We start from the raw sequence: 16,913 nt of genomic DNA on the forward strand, positions 1-16,913 counted from the left end.
ATTGTTGCTATAGTATTGTTCTTGCAAACAGACTACATCACCACCCAACCTGTCTATTAGGTAAAGCATTTACACAGAAGGAATGTACTATTATTTGAGGATGTAGCTACTATTAGTTGACCACAATATTATTGCACCTCTGAGTGAGGGCACTTTGGTTGCCTTATTGTTTTTGTCATGATATATCATTTGGACAGGCTGAACCTCTGTAGTATATGCACACCTGCCTTGAAATCATTCATCATGTGATGCATTTTCCTTAGTCACCACTGTACTTGTTTACTGAAATTAACTGTGTGTTTCTCACAGCATCCACGTAAGGCCAAGTGCAATAAGATCGTGGTCAGGTAAAAAACAATGTTATAGGCTTTGGCCAGTGTAATAAGTAACTGACCACTTCATGCACACACCAAAAACAATATCACGTTAACTGTTTTAAAGATAAACACTTGTTGTAACTAACATTATTGACGTCTCGTTGCATATACCAGAAAGCAACAACAATTCTCAATTGTGTGTATATCAAGATAAGTTTTTTTGACAGTTGACTGGATAGGAGTCTTTCAAAGACCTTTAAAGACACTAAACACCTGGCATAGTTTTATCTAAGTACACTTCAATCACAAAAACAACAACATTGATGCCGTCTGTAGTGGTTTTTTACGATTCCTTATTAACTGGCCAGAGGATGATTGAGGAAGCGTACACTAGTGAAAGGTGCTATACACAGGCGGCCCCAGGAAGAATGGTCAATATTCGGGGATACGACAAGAACGATTGTTCGAAGCAGAGAAGTCTACTAAACATGGGATCTAAAATGTGCCACCTACGACTGCTTCCAATTGGAAAAAACTATTTCAACTAAGGAACTTAAGGAAGATAACTGTCAATGGATAAAAGTGAAAAGATGTTCATACACAATACACTAATCTCTCAGATCCTTCTTATGGGTGTAAGATGAGTCTACAGCATCATACATCATCTGTTGAGGAAACAAGAATTATAGCTGGCTTATATCTGACACGAGTCCAATAGCTACCACATCCATTTAACCAACTTTAGCATGGCTCTCAACACAGTATTTCTTCATATCAAAATGTTTAAGCTTTAAAATGTTACACAACTGAATTAATGTATCATTTGATCTAGGAATGGCCAGCAGACATCTGGAGAAGTGTTCAGTAACAATCAGACCATAAACATGACTGACAATTGCACAGGTGTGAGAGTATAAAAAGTGGCCATGTCTGATACAGGAATAGGGCTGGAATATATTTCACACAGCCAAAGATCTAAATGTAACCAAAATGTGAATGTAAATATTACCCAACTGCGGCTGAAGTACATGTCTTTCAAAGAGAGGGATGATGAACGCTTAAGTTCAAGACCTCAAACAAGTTAGTTTAGTCAATGTTTGAGAAAACCTTACAGAGTGTTTGTGCAGACACAGTCAAACAAGTAGTTTTTTTACACTCTCCTTTAGAACCACTTATTTTTGTAGAGTACAAGGCACATGAAAGATCAAAGGAATGGGATCCCCAAGGGTAGTGAACGGAAGGGGAAGAAGATCAGAAAAAACCTCCTTACACCATAAGCTTCATTGATGCTGATGACCTGGCATCAGCAATTCAGTGCAATGAACAGTAGCTCAGTGGGAATTGATTAAATTGTTCATGGCAGTCTATGTCTTTAGCACAAGAAACTGATACTACAAAATCCTGCGATTCCGCAATCGAACAGGGAAACTAATAGTCTTTTTTATGTGATATAGGAGGGTGATTTGAGCATTACTTTACAGTAGAATACTAGGGCAACTGGAGACTGGTCAAACACAGCAGGTCATAGCATGGGCCCTCTGTGTACCACAAAGTGTGATCTCAGGATTGTGACAACGATTCCAGCAGACAGGAAACGTGTCCAGGCACTACAGTGCAGGACGTCAACAGTGTACAACTATCTCACCATCAGTGCCCGCAGACCGCCACAGAGTACTGCAAGTAGCCTTGCTCGGGACCTTACCACAGCCACTGGAACAGTTGTCTCCAAGCACACATGGTTCATTCGCCCAGAGACCTGGAATGTGCATTCCACTGACCCCTGGTCACAGGAGAGCCCGTAAAGCCTGGTGTAGAGACCACAGTACTTGGTCATTGAAACAGTGGTCGCAGGTTATGTTCACGGGCGAGTCCAGGTATAGTCTGAACAGTGATTTTCGCCGGGTTTTCATCTGGTGTGAACCAGACACCAACCCCTTAATGTCCTTGGAAGGAACCTGTATGGAGGTCATGGTTTGGGATTATGATAGGTACACGTACACCCCTGGCATGTCTTTGACAGAGCAAATGTGACATGTCAGGTGTATAGGGAAGTCATTTTGCACTAGTATGTCCGCCTTTTCCGGAGTGCAATGGGTCCCACCTTCCTCCTGATGGATGACAACGCAAGGCCCCACCGAGTTGCCATCATGGAGGAGTACCTTGAAACTGAAGATATCAGATGAATGGTGTGGCTTGCCTGTACTCCAGACCTAAACCCCATCGAGCACGTTTGGGATGCTCTGTCGACGTATCGCTGCACGTCTTCAAACCCCTAAGACACTTCAGGAGCTCCAACAGGCACTGGTGCAAGAATGGGATGCTGTACCCCAGCAGCTGCTCGACCACCTAATCCAGAGTATGCCAACTCATTGTGTGGCTCGTGTATGAGTGCATGGTGATCATATCCCATACTGATGTCTGGGTACATGTGCAGGAAACAGTGGCGTTTTGTAGCACGTGTTTCGAGGCAGTTTTCTCAACTTATCACCAATACCGTGGACTTACAGATCTGTGTCACGTGTGGTGCCTATGCTATTAGCGCCAGTTTTGTTTAGTGCCACGTTGCGCGACACCACAGTCTGCAATTATCCTTAATTTATGAACATGAGTGTAGAAATTAATCTGAAGTAATAGAGTGTCCAAAACCTGTGTGAAAATTTTATCTACTGTAGAAGGTGGAAGCCCTGTGGTTAAGTTTGGCTCTTAATAAATGAAAGATGCAGAGTGTTCCCAAGTCTTTAAAACCGCAAGTACTGGAAAAAAAATTTGCTGCCTGCCTGTTAATGCAACCAAATCCTACATGTATCTACTGTTTTAAGTCATATCTACAACTATATGAACTCAAATCCAGAAAAAAATATGCTTCACGTATCTAATGTTGTCGATAAATTTCCAACAACAGCTCACCGAGATCTGTAGTGTGTCCAGAAATGCCAAAGTGCAAATTAGGTGGTGTCCACTGAATCTCCAGTACAGTTCAGTTACTCATTGATGAAATAATAAAGTGAGCTGCAGGATCACTTCATTAACCACTTGTTAAATTAATAATTGTTAATAGCCTTCTATTATTTTTAGCGTAAATTCTAGTGGAGCAAATAAAAGTAAAGGTAATACCCCATCACTGACTTAAATGGTTTGTCACAAGTAACTTGATGCTACTATTCAGTTTTTAGAACACATTGGTGAACAGCTCAAAGTGACATAGTTGTTAAGGCATACAGCATCTCTGAATACCAATAGTAGTGCATAAAGCAACAGTACTAACACACTGAAAGAAAGATTCTCAAGTCACACCAACGGAAATAATGATATTCTGAATATAAAGGGAAATGTTCTGATTAGTATCTCCTAAAATACAGAGCACTTGCTTGAAATTTACAATGTTCAAAAACTGAAGATTTCTTTAAATAATATAAAAAAACCCGTAGAAAATCATTTTATTAATTCACAATTTCAGGTGGAATTATACAACTACGCAAGTGGAGACAATAGTCATAATCGAAGTATTATGACTTAATTCCGTATTGTAACAATAATATTTATACATATTGAATCATTAACTTCTCACCATACCTTATAATCTTTGAATTTTGTTTAATACGTAGTATTTCAGGATCGTCAGCCACCGGAGTGAATTTTCCTTTTGCTTTTTCGAACTCCGCATGGTACATCACCTGCAAACATGAATATTCTATTGCTTACAATATTTAGTCTATTCTGGAAACAGTAGAGCAAGGCAATGTAAAACAGAATTGGTTGTGCTTTCAAATGTAATGCTGTCCACTGCTACTATTCTGAAAGCCAAACTTCATTTTCTCTAGGAGTGTCCTTCTGTCTTTTACTGTACTTTTGAACATAAAATATTGTCAAAGATTATATTTTCACATTTATTTCTGGACTTCTATAAACACAGTGACACACACAGTGGCTTTAACATAAAATATTAAAACGACAATTACTGGTTGTGTTTATGGTCTGGTTTGGGACTCTTCCATAACAGTTTACAATCAAATATTTTCCAGTAGTGTTGGCATCACATACTAGGGTTTAGGAGCAATTTTCAATCCTTTGCCATACAAAATTACAGATAACAATAATTTACATTTCCTTTTTGCAAACGAGATACACTAAAAACGCCTAAAACTAGTGTATGGAATTTAAATTAATACTTTCCACTGAAAATCGTTAACTACCAATTTTAATGCGGTGCATAAAACTTAACTGATGTTGATATGAACGCATGAAATTCTTGAGCAAAAGGGAATAAAGACAACAATACCAGCAAGAATAAATTGGGGAGGTGAATTGAAGCCTAGCTTAGGTCTGATTACCAAGCACTGAAATGTGGGTGGTGAATATTTATTCCAAAATCTAATGCCAGTGAAAGCAAACTGTGCCATCCCTACAAGTCTGAGCTACTTGGTAATAAGCCTTTCCACTTCTAATCATCAGTATTTTGCTTAGCACTATGACTAAAATCAGGTCTGCAGATTTTGACTATAAGAATGTGTAAATGGTGGAGGTGACCTATGGACTATAGAACTGTGTCAGATATTTAAGTGATAGCAGGTGCATTTAACTGGTTGAAATGTTCTCTGCATACCGTCAGGATGCAGGGCTATCCATGTGGATAAGCAATGTTACAATATCTTTTGAGAAACATTGCTTTTTATAATTTCTTCCTATTTCAATGCTAAATTATTCTTAGACAGCTGAGAATTCTGGAAACTGGAATATGCAAAATTTTAAACCATTTTATTAAATTTTTGGGGGAAGTAGTCATCACTCATTCTGATGCAATCACCACATACTGTGATACTCTTTCACGTACATCCCACTTTCAGTTGAACATCAACTAATAACTGACAGTAAATGCCATGAACACAAATGCAATGTTATTTTCTACTGAAACTCCAGTCATTAACTTAATTCACTACTAGTAGACCATATATCAGTCAATTATGGCTTACTTACATTACTTTGAATTTTTGTATTTTCTGCTATTCTCTTGAGTTCTGGTGTCTCTGCCATGGTAGTTGCCTTTGCCTTGGGAACATGCCTGTGAAGTAAAAAATAAAAATAAGAGAGTTTAGACATTAGACTTTTGTAGTATTTTCTTGTGCTACATTTTGTCAAATTAATCAAACAATCCTTTGGGCATTAAATGCCCCTCACCAATGGAGCAGGCATTTGAGATAAACACTACCCCTCGGCCTGTTTGCAAATTGAGACCAAACTTCTTTTTCCTGTCACAAAGACAGAGTTTAGCACCATTCATCTGTAGGGTGATATTTTATTCATTTTCTTCTTAAAGGCAGAAACCCTTTATCAGTGTCACTACACCCTCCACTTTCTTTGCATTTTGGTTCTTTAGTCCTCTACTAAAGTCTGTACATTTGAGCAAACAAAGTTTTCATCAGAAATCCACAGCATTTGCAGTTAAACGATACTGTACTATGCAGCAGTGATCCAAAGCCACCATTTTAAATTTGGAGAAGAGCGATATTTTTGTCTTATTGTATTGTCTCGCACAAAATCAGTCTGGTGTTCTTCACAACCTGGTGCAAGCATTTATTAACATTATGGTATCATATAGCTTTCTTACAACTGATTTTCAACTACCTTTCTGAGGAGTTAGATGCTAAAACTTTCAACATTGCTCAGAACTGGATGACAATGCAACATTAACTCGCTTTCTTGTCTGGTGAGCGGCGGAGGGTACATTGTGTACCACCACCATATCCCCTTTTCCCCATTCCAGTCTCATATGGGTAGAAAGATTACTGGTAAGTCTTGTGGGCTTAAAGTTTCTTATTTTTACCTCCACGGCCTTTTCATAGGATACACATAGAAGGAATCAATATATTCGTTCACTGAGGTGAAGAGAAAGTGAAATAAATCTGAAATTTACCCCATGTCCCTTTCGTAATGTGATCAAAATGTTTGAAAAATTTCAACAAGACAAACGCAGAAAACAATTACTTCTTTTTTGTAAATATTTAATATACCACTTTTTAAATCTAACTACGAAGTACAAATTTTTTTCCTAGTCTCTTACAGCTTCCTAGCTCCATTACAGATAGTCTTTAAAACCTGTGATTGAGAATTTTCAATAGCTATGAAAATACTTTCAAGATTTAAAACGAAAAACACGAGCCGCATGCAATACTTAATGCACGAATGGTCCACCTCCTTACTGTTATGTATTGATTGCGGCCCACGCTTTTCATTTGACATCTTTCATATATTTTCATGGTTATTAAAATTACCACCACATATTTTCAGGATTATCTGCATGGAGCTATAAGAAATTATTTTATAATTATTAGTTCGATTTCAAAACGTGGAAGGTATATCAAAAATTTATTTTTATTTAAATAAGTATTTTTCACTTCAGTAGATTGCTCATTATAGCGATGCTAATTTGGCCTTCGGTGTTAAGTGAACTCTCTGTAGACCTTCGTAACCTAGTAAAATTCGAGATACTCGTCGAACCTCGGCACGTGTAGCCATACACACTAACCACTTAGAACAAGGCGACGGCCTATTATATATGCGCACTGCCACTTTACAAAGTGACTGAAGTCGTTTCACGAGTCTGAGAAGCGGCAATTTAAAGCCGCATTCGACTCAGTGCCAACCAAGAGATTTGTCAGGTGGGGAAGTTAAGCTTATTTCCGAGAACTTTCCACCCCTCCCCGTACTCGCCCCCTTCATCCTTCCTTTCGGACGAAAGGAAGCGCGCGGGCAGTGTATACTAAACTCTTTACGTACGAAGTATTAAGCGCTTTAATTTTTAATGTAATAACTCAAAATCTAGGAACGTCATTGCATATAATCTGCCACTACATACTGGACATAAGCTTGTCCATCTCATTTAGTGGCGTCGTACTTTAATGATTACCATTCCCAACATTCCTTTACCACCGCCTCTGGCACTAATTTTCTACTTTTCGTTTCTGATTTTTATCTTAAGTGAAACGTTTGTATGGAAAAATGAATACGTATATCGAGATAAAATAATATCGCGCAGTGATATATATGCGATTACTTGATCGTACAGAAATTTAAGTTTTATTTACTTGATTTAATAGTGAGGCAGAGAGACTGAAGAGGACAAAGCGCGTAACTTCGCTGCTGTACAAACAATATATTGAGAAGACACTAAACACGCAGCGAACCGCGCACATTGCATAGGAGGGGATGCTCTCGCATAGAGAGAACGTCGGCAGCACACAGGAAGCTGACCCCGAAAAACAGGCAGCGGAATTTAGACATAATGTAGCCTAAAAGCACGGAGACTTGGTCAATACGTGTTAAAGGTGATGAGCGTGTTCACTGAATGAGTCAGACTTTCACCTCGCCTATTGACCTACTTGTGGGGGACACTGTTACTTTCAGCTCGAGCCGCGCAACGGAAAACAAGCCTCAGTTTACCGCACACACCGCTACAACGGCACACGATACGACGAAGTCAGCTGTCAACCATCTACCAAAGAGGGCGGCTTTAACTGTATGCTGCTGCAGTAGTATCTCTCACTTTATTTCTGTTTCTATGGTACGCGCAAAAAAATATGTAAACAATCCTTTACTCATATCTGTAGTGGCCACTCGTGACAACGACACATTTCAAAAACCCACATTCATGTCAAAACGCGGGACTGAAACACGCGACATTCGTTTTAAGAGTCCAGCAATACTACCGTGATACCATGGAGGACGTCCCACAAGCTGTTTAGCAGAAAGCGTTTGGGTGTCTGAAATCTTATTAAGAGAGTATTAAACGATCATAGTTTTGGTTCACTGGTCACCGGGGTATAATTTCTAGAACATTTGCCACGCTTTTCCAGGGGAACGATGGCCTTTCTCGTCTTCGTTTGAGCTGGTTGGAGTGGCCGTGCGGTTCTAGGCGCTACAGTCTGGAACCGCGAGACCGCTACGGTCGCAGGTTCGAATCCTGCCTCGGGCATGGATATGTGTGATGTCCTTAGGTTAGTTAGGTTTAAGTAGTTCTATGTTCTAGGGTACTAATGACCTCAGTAGTTAAGTCTCATAGTGCTCAGAGCCATTTGAACCATTTGTCTTCGTTTGAGATTCACAATATACTAACATTTAAGCATGATTATATTACAAAACAGTTTATAAGGTTTATTGACGAATGACATGCGAGACTTCGCTCGCTAGCTTAATATGACGGCGCAGCAACAAGATGGACATCCGACAGAAATGGCAAATCCGCAATGAGCGAACACGTATCTCTCAAGGGATGTCTCTCGGCTAACAGGAATTAGTATTTTAACATTCGTACACAGACCCGTCTCACATTTCTAACTTGCGATGGCGATAGTGCGTTATTGTGTTGCTCCTGGTTTGTACACAACAGCGCTTGCCGTCTTGGAGGAGGGAGCGTTGACATGCCAGCCAGCCAGCCAGCCACCTCAGCAAGTAGTTTACGTGTTAAGTACACGTGTGCCAGTACTATCATACATATACAGCAGAAATGAACGAAACCATTGATGTTTGGAACGTTTTAAATACTGTGACACCCAAGTTAAGAAGCCGTTAACCAACAGACGAAGGTTTAGGGCAGGATGATGACACTTTCACAATGTTTTTAGTGGGTCTAATTATTCAGAAACATGAACATTCGTTTGACTGCTCACCTTAAGTTACAATGGATGGAGTGAAGAAAACGACTTTTTTAGACGATAACTAGATTAATACTGTTCAAGATTGTAGTGCTGGTGGTAGTGGCGGAAACAGTATTCCTCAGAGGGAAGTTAACAGTTCTGGCGACAATGAACTTTCAAAAAGAAAGAAATCCAGGAAGACCAAGATATTCGCTAGTACTTTTTTAGGTAGGGTATGTTTTGTCGAAGTAGTAAAGCAGACAACTGCAACTTTCTAGCTACAGCCACAGTGCGTTTGCAACAATGATCTAAGTGGATTGAATTGTAAACTCACAGTATTAAAAAAATTGTCTGCAGGAAAAAGCATTGGGGTCCTAAAGTTAAAAAGGGCTGTTGAAAACAATCTTCCATCAAACATACATCGGGAGGCGAGCACGAATGGGAAAATGTGGAAAGACCATTTAAAATCCTTTTTCGTGAACGTTGTCCATGACCAGAAGTACACGTTACTTGGTGAGCGAGTGGGCATAAGGACAACAATAGTAAATGATTCTTTCTTTTGCAGGTAAAGACATTGAATGCGTGACCATTCCACCAGAAATAACAAAATGCGTACACCCTTTGGACCTGTAATTCAGGCAATATAAAATAAATAAGAAGCCTATGTGCAGCGACTTCGACACTAAATTGGAAAATATAATTTTCACAACGAAAATTTATTCTGTTACGCATGACCAGCTGTCTGCTCCTGTTTATCAAACTATGCTTCTATGTTTCTGGCAAGTGGCGTGGGGTATAATACCCCCGCACATCACAAAATGTGATTCTACTATTGTGATTCTGCATATTGTTTCATGCATTTTGTTGAGATTCCTTACGTACATTTTCTGAGTCCGATAGTCGGCAAACTAAGAACAACACAATTGAATGCTTTCACCATCCTAATCACAGTGATACATAAAGCTTCTGAATAGAATTGGAACACTGTATTTCTGTTCGGGCCGATAGACTTCTCTTGTCAGAGTGCCGTACGTCCAAGTAAGGACAATCTCGCAGCACAAAGGACTGTCTGAAATTACAATACCCAAATGCACAGAAGGTGACATTATCTCTGCCGTTAATACGACTAATCGGGGCCGCCCAAAATTAACTCCCAGCACGAACAGCAAAATTTTCGACACCGCCATGCGTTCATCCTAAGGCTGTGTTCCGCAACCTCAACAACGAGACTGACCACTTGCATAGATTTATAGGCTATCTAGCAGTGGTGTGATACATGTAAGCTGGCGCTTACGCCAAGAACAGTAGCTTTGTTCCAGAGTGACTAAGGCGTACCTGGTGGTATTTTTAATGGCACCATGCCCTACTCCGACTCTCCTTTGGAAAGAGTCCCCGTTATTAACCGGTCGATGGTCCTGTGCTGGGCAGAGTACCTGGGGAGACTTTCACTCTGCTATGCAGTCGCCGCGAGCTCCAGGCTATTCCAACTTATCTCCCCAGCTTTCACGAGCAACGCTATCTCTGCCGCTAGCACACACCAATGTCATCACTCTCTGACAAACAGCCCTTGCTGCACAAATATGGACGTAACGATCCTTAGCTATGCTAATATCCGCAAAGCTATTCTAATACGACTGTCACTAAAAAGCACGATGCTGCTGGAATGCAATGCCATAGGAGATCCAAGACCACGAGCACACTGCACGCAAGGGCCAAACGAAAATTGTAAAAAGTTGCGTGCCTATCAAAAATACAGTTAAGTACTGTGCTAGATTTATTTCTTGCAAATTGTTTACCATTGGAAACAAACCTGTATCGGTCATAGTCGCTCAACACACACTTATTTCGAACCACGAAAACTACTCGATTACGAGTAATAAAAATGTAAAATGCAGACTAAAGAGTCACATGACTTATCACTTTATAAATATCTACTGTATAACGACCAATTTATCGTAAGATGACTCTTAGCGTACAGCATTTGTTCGTTTAATGGCCTGTCATTACAGTCTCATCCCGTTTTGTATACGCAGCATATTTAACAAAATTCGCCTACATTTCACGTGTTATGACAAAAGCTGTGTGCAACATTAAATATACGGGGTCAAACGGAGCCTTATACGATATAGCAGTCTTAAGGATGTCTTGTCTGGACAGCTTCGAGTACAATCGCTCAGTATCATCACACAGTAAAGAGACGCTTCTCACAAGCATGTTAACTGGATACTGTTGTAGCTCCAGGATTCAACAGTGTTTGTTGTTAGTCTTCGTTTGCTTACGAGTAGAAGTCTTGTACTCATTGATCTGGGGCATGGCGAGCCCTTGGCAGAATAGAAGAGACGGTAAGCAATTGCGTAGACGAGCAAATACCAGCAGAGGGCGCTGATAATTTTACGATCACTGCACAGGAACTATTTCAAGAGTATGTGGATAGGGTCGTCCGCAACCAAGAACAGCATGAGAAGTTGGAAACCTCTTACCTACAGTACGTCGAAACAGCCTGTAGAGTGCACCTCAGCCCCACTGATATTTGCGAACAGCAACAGTACCTACAACGCAGGTCTGAAACGTCAGCTGTTGTCTTGACAAACGCAGCTTTTATATAAGAAGGCCAATGGGGGTCTATCCTACGAATAATACGCCACCGTCGTGTTCGAAGTCCCTGCTTGTACGTTCTTCGACGAATCTGAGCAATGCCGAGTCTCCTAAGTGGTCTACGCCTGGAGAGAGCGTGGAACATGAAATAATTTCGTATCTGAGTGCAAAATACTCTTGTCTCGGTATCCCGGTGGTGCACTTACGGTGTGTAGACGAATCTACACTGGAAGACTTCTGGACCAACATGTTACGGAAAAGTTGTATGGTGGCTCGATCGGTGGCATAGATAGCCATACTGCCGCACTCTGGCGTCCGAGGCAATTCTTTCTTTTGTGCAGAACATGCAATAATCCGCAATTCCGTGTTAAGTATGCTTCTCCGAGGCAAAAAGATTGAACAAATAAATCATCTTCAGTTTGAAAGATTCTGCCTATCAAGGAATCTAAACACTGATGGCAGGTTGTAGTGCTCACATACTGTACCGAAAAGAAATTAATTATGGTTGCTTCACGTATTTTTTGGGCTATTTCACTTTGATAGATAAACTATTCTAGTCACGACTATTTCCTGCATCACTAAATTCCTTAACTTACTACTATATCTGAAAGTATCTCTGTAAATCGTGATTTTGCTTAAGATTCTTTAATTTGACCATGTGAAATTAAACTGTTCTTACTTGCATTGGAAGAAAGCAGGAACAGATTCTACAGTCAAGGAATAATAAATTGTTAATTATTTAGATCTCACTTTTATTGAACTGGTGAAAGACAGAAAATGACTGTAACGAAAGCCGCAATTTGTGTGGAATCTGATTACGTAGAATTTTAAGGGACCTGGAATTCCAACTTGCGCTCCAGTATACTTATTTTAACAGCAACAGATTCATTCAGAGAGGTTTCGCGTTTGAACTGTCATATGAGTCTTTGGCACATAATGATCGAAATCTTGCTTTATTGTGTGGATAGTTTATGAGGACAAATTTAGCGAAGAAATGGATCGCAGAGAGAGAGATGCAGAACGTTAAATAGACGGCAATTTCACGCGTAGCACTACAGGAAGAGAATAGCAGTTTAACATCACAGCGATGCTGAAGATAAGGAATCACTGACACAGATACACCAAATCAATGGAAGATAAGCTGAGACATCACACTCTTATTGAGAAGTTTCAGGATGCAACTATTCAGAGCGTGTTCTGGTGTTTCGGCCGCATGGCTCAGCGCACACACTTCAGTAAAAAAAAAAAAAAAAAAAAAAAAAAAAAAAAAAAAAAAACCCAAGCCAGATTACCAGGCTGGTTAAGTAAAATATGACGGTGTGGTGCGGCGACGGGTCCTGTACTCTAAGGAGTAGAAATGCAATGCTTCCAGCTTCGATGGTCATCTTGAAGTAACCAAAACGAACAAGCACGCAAATTATTTACATGTAGCTCAATGGATTTCGCACTATACGATAAATACGCGTTCATGGCTATCCCGACAGTTATTGGGGGAGGGGAATAATTCAGATTATCTAGGTGCAGAAACAGTTACTTGTGACAATTACACGAATTCTGTGTCTTGGAAAAAAAATCCTGGTCGGCAAGAAGTTTTTCGTAAAAATACCTATTAGAATGGAGTTGACTAAACACTGAGACCGATATGTACTTTTAAGTCTTAAATGGAGAAGTGTGACTTCTCATTTCACAGTCCATACCGTATTGAAGTACGAATTAATTAGATCATTAAATTACTTTTCATGAAACATACCAGGCTGCTGACGCTAAAAAGAATGATTTGGAAGAAATTTAACAATATCGGAGATAAGTTATTTGGTCCCGTGAACGCTACCTGCTGCGTTTTCTGCACGTTAGTACGAGTTTTCTTAGTTACTGGACCTTCGACCGACGACCGAACTGTGCACTGACAAGTATGTAGCTTTGTTAACTACGAAATTTTTACGGAAGAGAAACGGAACACTGCCTAGTAAGAGGCGAAGCGCCGGCAGAAGGCGCTGTAAGGAATTTCCTGGCTCACTGCGTCTGTGGGAGCGACGACTCCTGCGTGACGTCACACCTCTGCCATTTGCCCGCCGCATCATACGGCTCGCGGCACACCCACCGCCTTCTGTGCAACCAGACGTTTTTTCCCCGCATTATTTTAAAAGCCGCCGTTTCTTCGCAGATATCCAACATTATCTGGCTGTAACTTCAGTACAGTTTCGATTCAACTTTTGATGTGATTACGCGACAGCACTTATCAATTTACTCTGTTTCGGTTTTTATTACAACAAAACTGGAGAAGGCGGTATTATATTTTCTTTTACTAAATCACGACATCTTGCAGCCACATGACCCACTCGTTTTCATAGTGTGTTGCTGAACTATGGTTTGTAATTGTGAGAGTAAGATGCTGGATTCTGGTACATCGTTACGTTTTAAGTTGCTGCAGAGCAAAAATTCCATGTTACATTGCTTTTTCGGCAGTGTCATAGGTGTGTTATCACTTCGATATTTGTGTTAAAAACAAAAATGTTCATTCATTAGAATTTAAGATCGTTGGCAGGCACCATTTCCGGTTCGATGCACAGACTACAAGATAAAAATCATTAATTACACAATTTCTGTGCCCAAGTTAAAACGGTGTTCTTTCTTTGATACATTGCTAAGTAGGACTAAGATTATTTCTTGTCCCGCGAGCTGTACTATATTCTGCGGATCGCCAACTCGTCAACTATTTTGAATTTTTGCGTCCATTCCGTTTCCACGATTCTTGGAATTCGCGATATCGTTTTTTCCCTTCCTCCGGAAAGTCTGCCTCTTCCGCTAGCGTTCCTACAGAGAGATAAGAACACAGAGCAGGGCACTTTTTTTCCCCAACGTCCGTTCCAAGTCATAGGAGAAGGTCCTTCCTCACTTCTGAGATTTACATTGCGCATAGCTGGAGAGCAGGAAACGTGAGTCACACGTAGCGCTGATGGCGTGTCCAATAAAGGTCACACACAACAAGCAGCGCCGGTTTCGTAACCCGGCGCTCACCAATAATCCCAGATACCGGCTATTCGGTCGTCGTGCTATTTTAGCGCACACCTCAACAAATGGATACTTACGGTAACAATCGTACGTAATTTCGTGTCGTGGTGCATCTGGGATATAGGCTAGGTAATAGACGACATTACGAAGAACAGCTCGGAAAAGATAGTGACGTTTATTTCACACGATCTTCAAACAGCTCTACAGAACAAACCAAGAAGAAAGTGTCGGTCTTAATGTCTCGTCGAAGACGAGGTGTGCCCCATCAGTAAAAGGACCGCTATTGTTTTCAGCAGCACTGTAAGACTGCAGTTGTTTACAGGATTGTGAGCGAACAAAGTATCGTCATTGGACGGTCGTAAGAGACTGCAGAAAGACTGGCCAAATTTCCATCCGGTGTAATGATGAGCAGCTCTCTCTAGATGTCGACAGATTTAAGACTGCCTAACAACTAAGAGAAAGAACCGTTTAGTATCTGACTACAACATTAGTCGTCAAAATTTTGACCACATCACGTTGTGTACATTGAGGTAACATAAGTCATGGGATATTAAAGGACAGTGCATTGGCGGAGCTGTCATTTGTACTCAGGTAATTCATGTGAAAAGATTTCCGACGTGATTATGGCCACCCGACAAGAATTAACAAACTTTGAACGCGGAATGTTAGTTGGAGCTAGACGCATGGGACATTCCATTGCGGAAATGTTTAAGACAATTCAATATACCGAAACCCCCAGTGTCACATTTCAGGTATTAACTTTTATCACGGACAACGTAGTGGCTGAGGCCTTCCCTTAACGACCGAGAACAGCGGCGTTTGCGTAGAATTGTCAGTGCTAAAAGGCACGCAACTCTGCGTGAAATAATCGCAGAAGTTAATGTGGAACATACGACTAACGTATGCGTTTGGACAATGCGACGAAATTTGACGTTCAATGGGCTATGGCAGCATATGACAGACACCAGTGCCTTTGCTAACAGAACGACATCGCCTGCAGGGCCTCGCCTGGGCTCGACCATATCGGTTGGATCCTAGACAACTGGAAAACCTTGGCCTGATCAAATTGGTCCCGATCTGGGACCGCACAATAATCCTGGGTCCGATGTGGGGCGACGGCGGGGTGAGAGGACTGCTGTAGCCTGTTGTGGGGTTGTGAACCACTGAGGGCTACGGCGGGGACGAAGCCTCTCCATCGTTTCTAGGTTCCCAGTTCCATACAATACAATACAATTTTGGGCAGGAAGCAGGAGAAAGAGTGATTAGGGTGAGTACAGACGCATATACACAGTTTTCCCTCGTTTAATACACGAATGGTATGAGCAATAAACACCGATAATACTGGTACGATCTGCCCTCCGGTATGTACTGTGCAGTGGCTTGCGGAATATATATTATAGAGAGATAGAGAGACAAGTAGTTCTGATTGCCGGAAGGACGAGGAAGGAAATCCGTCGTGTCGTTTCGAAAGCAAGCATTCGCCACCATGTAGGATTTAAGGAAACCATGGAAAACCTAAATCCGGATGGTTCGAGGGAAACTTTAACCACCGCTCTTCCCGCTCAGTAACAGGGTATCCAAATGAGAATGCAGAATTTAAATAGGGCGCCGTATTCGTTCCGACCGGTCGGCATCGTTTGATATTGCTCAACTGTCATCTTTAGGTAGTGCAGTCTGTGAAAATGAATTGCTCTACCATCTACCAAGGTATTGTCTTCGTCAAAACGTATTAGAACTAGGAGAAAATTCTTTTGAGACTATCCGTAAATTGTAAAATGTAGATTTTCACGGCCGGAAAAGTCACAGTTCATAAAATATTTGGGAGTATTACGCCGTAATCGACTGGATTTCACATTAAAACCGAATGTTTCGTATACCGTGTTAACTCGTTCTCCCAGGGGGGAATTTTGTTGCAATCAGTAGCGAGCCAGGGTGTGAATCTGACACTCATGGAAGCTACGATCCCCCTTGAAAATGTACTCCGCAGATGGGGACGAAATGTTCGGCTTAATGTGACATCCATTCAACCACGGCATAATAGTCTGCAAAATTTTATTAATTGTTATTTGCAAATTGCATACAATTTTCCGTCGGCGAAATGTAATCTATTTATTGAAAACTCTACGAGAAATGTGTGAAGTTTGAGGAAAGTTATTCAGCTGCTTATGTTAAGACACCAAAGCGACATCGTACCTGCCGATCTGCTGAAAATATGAGAAGTTTTCGGACACCTATGTAACACCGAATCAACCAAGATGCCACGAGAGGCGGACAGGCCAGACTGGAAAGAGTCGAGTATTGTGTTGTCAGGACACCAGAAATGGTGGGCCACTAGTCATTTAATGTGATTTGAGCAAGA

The 16,913-nt window shown here is 40.9% G+C and overlaps 1 protein-coding gene across 2 annotated transcripts in view; it reads right to left on the reverse strand.

Annotated features, from left to right (window-relative positions):
- LOC124554800 (LIM and SH3 domain protein Lasp-like) overlaps nucleotides 1–16,913 on the reverse strand; it is a 168,845-nt gene that overhangs the window by 12,524 nt on the left and 139,408 nt on the right. For both annotated transcript variants that reach the window (XM_047128453.1, XM_047128452.1), the window contains exons 3-4: nucleotides 5,292–5,376; nucleotides 3,891–3,991 (exon numbers count right to left, since the gene is read on the reverse strand). In XM_047128453.1, the coding sequence (XP_046984409.1) occupies nucleotides 3,891–3,991; nucleotides 5,292–5,376 (186 nt within the window). The remainder of the gene's footprint in view (nucleotides 1–3,890; nucleotides 3,992–5,291; nucleotides 5,377–16,913) is intronic.

Source organism: Schistocerca americana, chromosome X, assembly GCF_021461395.2.
Source record: "Schistocerca americana isolate TAMUIC-IGC-003095 chromosome X, iqSchAmer2.1, whole genome shotgun sequence".
NCBI classification, from domain to species: domain Eukaryota; kingdom Metazoa; phylum Arthropoda; class Insecta; order Orthoptera; family Acrididae; genus Schistocerca; species Schistocerca americana.